Here is an 8,823-nt window from a genome sequence, read left to right as displayed (position 1 = left end):
TTTTGTTGTTTATTCTAAATAAATTGATTTCATACTAATGTTAACATGAAAATAATATCATAAGCTTTGCAAAATCACATGTATACTAAAAAAATTTTCCAATGAATTTTATGTATGGAGCGAAAGAATGGTGGGGAAAACGTTCCCTTTAAATGTATATTTCTCATCCGTAGATTTGAAATAGCATAACTGTATCCAAGAACAGTCCTGTATGTAATCACAACGGCAATGATTATGATGGAGATTTAAAATAATAATTCTGTACTTCACGAGTTTAAAGGAGGAATTATTGTGACCATGGTAACTGCTATATAAAATATTATACGACTGTTTTTGCTTATCGTTTGTCAAGTATGGGAACAACAAGGGGATCTGGTTTGATTCCGGCGCCGCGTCAAAGCTAAGACATCTAATATAATAAGTGAACATTCCGTCATCATGCCCCCGGAATTAGATATGAGAATCACAGACGTTGACACGTTAAAGAACCATCAATGTTATGGCCCTGAACGACTTGAATAGGTCTCAAATGTTGGTACTTTACCTATTTTAAAGTTGGTAACGTCTCCAAATAAGTGATCATTTTAAAAAGACGTAAACCAAACAAACATAAATCAATTAACACATATAATGTAGTGTTGCCCAATTAATTGAAAGAATGTACAGAACCTTGACGACGAACGTTTAGTCCTACCATTTAGTTTGATATGACGTCCCGTATTTATGCAGCAATATTCCTTTATCATCTGCATATGGTGTTTACTTCTCTCAACTGATTCGATACGCAAGAGCTTGTTCTTCGTATGGTCAGTTTATAAATCGACACAGGTTACTGACAAACAAGTTGATGGTGCAGGAGTTCCAACTGTCTTTTTAAAATCAACATTTCGCAAAGTCTATGGTGGTTAACGATCTAGTTTGAAAATACAGCATATCATTAGGTTAAATGCTGTCTAACGTATTTTATGCCGATTGTTAGGCCGTTCTTGGCACACTAATTTTAACTACGGATAACTCCGTTTACCTGATCAAAATATATGGCTCACGACAGGTGTGACCTGTCGACAGGTATGTTTACTCCTCCTAAACACATTATCCCATCTCTGGTATATCCAGGGGTCCGTGTTTACTCAACTCTCTATTTTGTATGGCTTATAGGAGTTATGAGATTGATCACTGTTCGTTATTTTCGCCTTTCATTGAACAGTGATCAATCTCATACCTCCTGTAAAGAATACAAAATGAAGAGTAGAACAAACACGAATCCCTGGATATGCCAGAAGTAAAATCAGGTGCCTAGGAGGAGTACGTATCTTCTTCTGACCGGTCACGTTCACCATGAAACCTACATCTTGATCAGGTAAACGGAGTAACCCGTTATATAAATGTGTACTCTGTTTCATTGATCAGTGTCTCGTTGACATAGAAAATTCATGACAACGACAGGCACTTTAGTGATTATATTTGCAGATTAAGGAGGGACGTTATTAATACATTAAGAAAATCCTTGTAGCTGTAAGATATGGATATAACCCAACAATAACATAATAATCGTATTTCATTTCAGCAATTGATATGGGGCCATCTCTAGGATATGCAGCATATGCAGGCTGAGGCGGATAAAATAATAGCACACTAATTGAAATAAAACATCAATGTGTTTAGATTTGTTGAGTTCAATGTTGTCAATTATTTACAACAATTGCGTACTACTTTCACAGTTTAATGCCTTTATAGCAACTTGATCAAAACACACTTGGCGATGTAAAAAGGCGTGGTGGTATTACACCCCTTTACACCAAAGATCTGTTTGCCCTACCTGGCTGATTTCCTAGTTTCCCTTCAGCCGTGTGCATCTCGAATATCGATACACACACACACACACACACACACACACACACACACACACACACACACACACACATATATATATATATATATATATATATATATATACATGTATTACAGGTGATAAATATACGAACATATATCATAGATGTGTCCGAAATGACACTAAAGTAAATATTACATATTGTGAATATTTGGAGATTGTAGGTACCTCGTAGGTATGCAATGAAATAAGGTGGATGTTCGCTTCGTACAACTATTTCTCTATTTACAATGTTAGTAAAACTTTATCAACAACAAAACCAATTTTTGGTCAAAGACAGATGTATTCAGATCACATAAATGACATTGGAAAGGTACAATAGATTACAAGCAATGGTATTCCCGTTGCATTTCCTTTTCTTGCACTGATATACAGCAATAAATAATTTATCTAACTGTAAATAATGCATCATTAGAAGTGTTTGGACAGTATTGAATCATCAATATTTGGGGTCTGTATTAACGTATAATATCTTGAATATTCAATATCACAGGCTTGTGTCAAATGTTCAATATTAGATGTATGTATAAACTCTGGGCGCATGTACCATGTTAAGGCTGAACAATCTATGAATCAACGACTCCTTTTTGGCAAATGAAGTATATTTGAGTGTAAGAAACGATAACTATGGGAATATATTGACATTATCCTTCCCACCCATTTGCGTTTCTGTCAGTATACCGACACAGCATCATATATTTCCACAAACCTATATATTCTAATGCTACACTGGCTAGCAAATGTTTTGTGACACGTTTTGAAACACGTAGCGTAGGGTATAAAGGCAATTTGGGTTGGAAAAGATTTCGTGGTTTGGAAATTTGTAAAGAGGTAGGCGAAGGGAATCACCGGGTGTTGTTAAAGCGCGGAATGGAAAATAATGTATACACTGCTGATATTATGAGACGGTCAACATTTTGTAAAATCAAAAGGATCATTGTATTATGAAGGGCAGCAAAAATTGAGGATAAAATGGAAAGCCATCCTCATGTCCCATTGTTTCATATATTTAATAAGTATCAATGTGCATGCGCGTATACACAATACAAAAATCAAAAGAACTTAACTATTTAACAAACATTTGTGGATATAACCCCTTTCACCGGCTTTGTAATTTTTTTTGGACCCACACACCTACTGATTACATGTATGACAGTATGTTATCTCACAAATAGTAAAACTTTTTTCAAAGGATCACACGGGTATTGTAATATACAAAAGTGTATTGCTGCCAATTGATATAATTGTTTGCTATGTCGTATGTATGAGATACTAAGTTGTACGAACGAGATACTAAGTCGTACGTACGAGATACGTTGTAATTTCGAGATAATAAGTCGTACAAACGACATAATAAGTCGTAATAACGAGATACTAAGTCGTAATAACGATATACATGTAATAACTCGTACATGTACGTACGAGAAACACTAAGTCGTACAAACCACATAATAAGTCGTTATAACGAGATACTAAGTCGTACAAACCACATAATAAGTCGTTATAACGAGATACTAAGTCGTACAAACGACATAATAAGTCGTTATAACGAGTTACTAAGTCGTACAAACCACATAATAAGTCGTTTTAACGAGATACTAAGTCGTACAAACCACATAATAAGTCGTTATAACGAGATACTAAGTCGTACAAACCACATAATAAGTCGTTATAACGAGATACTAAGTCGTACAAACCACATATTAAGTCGTTATAACGAGATACTAAGTCGTACAAACCACATAATAAGTCGTTATAACGAGATACTAAGTCGTACAAACCACATAATAAGTCGTTATAACGAGATACTAAGTCGTACAAACCACATAATAAGTCGTTATAACGAGATACTAAGTCGTACAAACCACATAATAAGTCGTTATAACGAGATACTAAGTCGTACAAACGATATAATAAGTCGTTATAACGAGATACTAAGTCGTAATAACGAGATAATCAATTGTGATAACGAGATACTTAATCATATAAGCGAAATAATAAGTCAGTAGTATAACCCGCCTGGATAGCCGGTTCAACTGAGTGCACTTTTGAGGTCAAAAGGTCAAGTTTTAGAACGCACTCGAGAGGGGGTTAAGGGTTCACCGAGTTAGGGGTGCGCGTGCCGAGGTAGTGGGTGTTAAGACTGCGCGTGCTAGGACTGCCGGGCTAGGACGGTATGAACTAGAACGCTATGAGATAGGAGCGCGTGCGGAGGTATGACGCAACGATGGGGAAAAAATCGATACCACTTAAAGTCGCTATGACGAGGCCTGAGCCGTGTTTTATCGATCGATCCTTTAAAATTCACAGTGTTATTAATAAAAAACGCATGATTTTAAGTTTATACATTTATTAAATGTTATAATCTAATTGATTTAGAGTTCAGGGCCCCGTTTTACAAAACAACTTACGACAAAGTCACAAGTCTTAAATTGTATTACACTGTTATTACTTTGAGCGAATGAAGTAAAACTTTTCTGAGGCTTAATTTTCAATACTTTTTTTAAAAAGTATTTTGATTTGGAGTGAATCATCTTACACTAAACTGGAAAATTCCAGTATGTAAAGTTGGTCGTAAGTCGTAAGTTCTTTTGTAAAACGTGCCCCAGGTTATTGACGTTGTGGAAAATTCTATATTCACTAAGAAAATAGATCGGGTTAGGTCTCGGAAACGGGGGGTATTTCATAAACAAGGTATTTGGAAGTTTTCACACGGATTTAAAGTGTATCGAGAGGCGGGACTTAACAGGTGCAAAGTTGCAGGTGTCAGGTGTGTGGGCGGGTCAAGCTGGACCGGTGGGAAAGTGTGCTCGTGTTAGAGGGGTATAAAAACGCGATACAGCCGTGCCATTGTCACTTTTCAGCATCATGTCAGAGCGAATCCAGGATATAGAGAGAGATAGAAGGGAGCAGCGATTGAGGTATTTAGAACAGCATCTTCACTTACAACGAGCGCGTGAATTACAACTCCGCCGACGGAATAGAGAGCGACTAGGAATTGTTCAGCAAGGTCGCGGAGAACGAAATCAACAACAACCTAGAAGCTTAGTGTCGGAATACTACCATATTCAGCTGGATAGAGATCGTCATTCCCGGAAATTCAAAGTGAAACAAAATGTCTACAATGTAACTTTTAGGCCCATTCCAGATTCTTCAATTATTCGGCGTTTATTTCGGGATTTACTACAAAAAGTGAAATTACGGATGCAGTGTAACCCTAACGATTATGTACGCCTCAACATTCGACACCCCGCTTTGGATTCAGACATCTGGGTCGAATTTACTCAGTCCAAAAACCTCAACGAGGAGAACATTTTGAACAAAATAGAAGCCGTGCAACAATCTAAGAAGGAATTTGTCATCACAGACGGATCTATCCAGCTGGATTTTTTCCATGTGAAATACCCCCAGGGGAGTGGCGGAAACAAGAGAAAACATCTGCATCTGGATAAGGAGAAATTCAAGACCTCTAAGAGAGCCATCGTTCGGATCGACAACCCCGACGATTCATTGTGTCTCCCTCGAGCTATCGTTGTGGCGCGACTTCACAGTCAAAAACCCGAGCATTCCGACCCCGAATGGGAGAAGAAATGGAAACGTATGAGGTATGGGGATGTACGAGCTCTCGACCAGAAACGACAGGCCTTAGCTCTCCTGGAACTCGCCGGGTGTGCAATCGTCCAACCTTGTGGGCCTCAGGAATGGGAGAAATTACAACAGGTCTTGGCTCCCGAGTATCGCTTGAAAATATTTCAATTTAAAACGAACTCACGGCGATTACGATTAGACCCCATCTACAGAGGCCAGGGGAACGTAAAATGTTTGAACATCCTGCTGAATAACGAACATTACGATACCATAACATCAATGGCGGGAGTGACGGAGAATCAATATTATTGTGATTACTGTGATGTTAGCTATACCCACATCGAAGACCACCGTACCGTCTGTCCTCACCGCTGTTCGTTTTGTTTGGCCGACACCCCCTGTTCCCCGGACGGCACCCGCACGGAATGCTCTCATTGTAAGGGATTTTTTTTAGAAATGCTGCGTGTTACCAGACCCACTTGAAACCTTACAGTAGTAATACAGCGACAACCGTGTGTAGTTTAATGGGCCGTTGCGACCAGTGCCAGAAATGGATGACAAAGAAATTATTAAAGGCACACGCGTGCGGCGGAAAAACACAGTGTCGCATCTGTAAGAAACTCGTCACCACCCCACATTACTGCTTCGTTCAACAGAAACCCAAGCCCAAACGTAACAAGGATTTGAAAATGTACATATATTTCGATTTTGAATGTACACAGGAAAACGGAGTTCACACCCCTAATCTCTGTGTGGCCGAACGCGTGTGTCAACATTGCGACAGTTTAGACATCGACACGCGCTGTGATCACTGTCATGTGTTTGGATCGCAACGCCGCTTCGTATTTCAAGGCCCCGACACCTTAAAACATTTTATGGACTGGTTGTTACACTCCGAGACGGACGAGAAGGGTAATGTGAGCTTCAAGCACGACGAAACGACCGCCATTGCGCACAATTTCAAGGGATACGATGGGCAGATCATCCTGAACTATCTGGTGCATACGGCCTGTATCAAACCTGCAGTCATTCTCAACGGCAGTAAAATTTTGTGTATGGGAGTGTTCGGCTTGAGATTCATCGATTCGTACAATTTCCTCCCCTTTGCCCTCGCCAAGATGCCCTCTGCGTTTGGATTAACAGAACTGAAAAAAGGTTATTTCCCCCACTTTTTCAACACAGAACAGAACCAGAATTACGTGGGGCCTTATCCAGATGCTCACTACTACAATCCTGACGACATGTCGATCGCCAATCGTGCAGCCTTCTATACCTGGTACAATCAACAGGCCGGGAAAGTGTTCGATTTCCAGAAGGAATTCATGGCTTACTGTATCTCGGATGTGGATATTTGACGCCGTTGTTGTGCGCAATTTAAGACGACACTCTACGGACTCGTCCGCGTCGATCCGTTTCAGGAATCAATAACTTTTGCTAGCACGGCTAATTTAGCTTATCGACGAGGATTCATGGCACAGGACACCATAGCCATCATCCCCAATATGGGTTACCAACCCTCGCGCCGCTACTCGGCCAAGGCCTGTCGCTGGCTCACCTCCCTAGACCCCAACATACGTCATGCTAAGAACGGGGGCGAAATCACCATAGGACCCTATACGGTGGACGGCTACGAGGAGGAATCCCGCACCGTGTACGAATTTTACGGCTGCTACTGGCACGGGTGTCCCACCTGTTATCCGAATCTGTTGACGGAAACCCACCCCCACCGAGTCCAGCAGACGTATCAAACCCTGTACGAGCAGACCTTGAAACGAGCCGCCGCCTTAGAGCAACAAGGATATACGGTAGTGAGCATCTGGGAACACGAGTTTGATCGTCAAGTCAAAAACAGTCCGGAGTTACAAACATTCCTAGGAGACCTCGATATTCAGGACCCCGTAAATCCGCGCGATGCCTTATACGGAGGTCGTACCAATGCCACGCTCCTGTATTGCGAGGAGGGTGACATGCGATACGTCGATGTGTGTTCCCTGTATTACGTGTTGAAATACAGACCGTTTCCCATCGACCATCCTCAAGTCATCACCAGCGATTTCGCCGATGTGAGAGAGTACTTTGGACTCATTCGTTGCCGCGTCCTCCAACCCCGAGGTCTTTATCATCCCGTGCTACCCTACAAGACAGGCGGAAAATTACTCTTCCCCTTATGCCGAACCTGCGCCGAACATCGCAACTTAGGACCCGACGATCGATGCCGTCACACCGATTCATCTTACATCGACACTTTTCTGAAGATCAAACAAGAAGCTTCCGGATTTCCCGATGAATGTCAGACGCCCGAACAGAAACAAGAATACATCAGCGAGATCCGGCGCCGGGAAGGCATCTTCACGAACTTAATAGACATTGAGAAAAAACCCGTCCGTAGAACCATTGCCAAACTCTTTTTAAATTGTCTCTGGGGAAAATTTGCACAACGATTACAGCTACCACAAACACAGTATTTAACCGAGGAAGAAGAATTACAGAAAAAATTACAAGATGCCACTCTAGAAATCAAAGGAGTCGAGCTGCTGGAAAATCGAGATCACCCCGAAGCCGGCATGATGCTGATCAATTACCAGGAAAAAGAAGAATTTTTAGAAGACTGTCCTTTTGGCAATGTGGTGTTAGCGTGTTTTACCACCGCATACGCTCGTTTACATCTCTACGAGACTCTAGAGCCTTTGGGGGATCGCGTCCTCTACTTCGATACCGACAGCATCATTTACCAACACGATGAGAGTCGGTTCAACCCCACCATCATCAACAGTTTAGGCGGGTGGACCGATGAATTGAGTGGTGACCGCATCGTCAAATACATGTCGGGAGGCCCTAAAAATTACGCGTACGAGACCCAGGGCGGAAAATCAACGTGTAAAGTCAAAGGACTGACGCTCAATTGTCGAGTTTCCAGGATCGTTTCCCTCACCACCTTAGAAAAAATGTTGAAAGGGGAGGAAGAAGAAGTCCACGTGCGTTACCCCCACTTTATTCAGAGAACACGACACCACGATGTTCGTACCATCCCCTTAGTAAAGAAATACCGCGTAGTGTACGACAAACGACAGCGGGTTCACCATTACAACACTCTCCCTTACGGTTATTAAAAAAGGAAATACAGCGGCGGGAAAACTTCAGTTGCAAACATGAGTAAGTGCGGATCACTACGCCATACCATCATACCGGGTTATGCCCGATTATTCGATCGTCTAGAGTCATTTAAAACAGCACCCGATGTCTTAAAGAAATTATTACCAACCATTGCTGAAACGGGATTCTTTTACAGAGGAACGGAGGATTGTGTTTGTTGTTTTCACTGTTCGGTGTCGATGGTGGAATGG

General features: G+C 41.3%; 1 protein-coding gene across 1 annotated transcript; it reads left to right on the top strand.

Annotated features, from left to right (window-relative positions):
* The first annotated feature begins 6,948 nt into the window (after nt 1-6,948).
* LOC130048117 (uncharacterized) lies at nt 6,949-8,589 on the top strand. The gene has a single exon (XM_056144376.1). The coding sequence runs from the start codon at nt 6,949-6,951 to the stop codon at nt 8,587-8,589; it is 1,641 nt and encodes a 546-aa protein (XP_056000351.1).
* Nucleotides 8,590-8,823: the final 234 nt, after the last annotated feature.

This window comes from Ostrea edulis, chromosome 1, assembly GCF_947568905.1.
Source record: "Ostrea edulis chromosome 1, xbOstEdul1.1, whole genome shotgun sequence".
NCBI lineage: Eukaryota > Metazoa > Mollusca > Bivalvia > Ostreida > Ostreidae > Ostrea > Ostrea edulis.
This window is presented reverse-complemented; position numbering and strand designations above follow the sequence as displayed.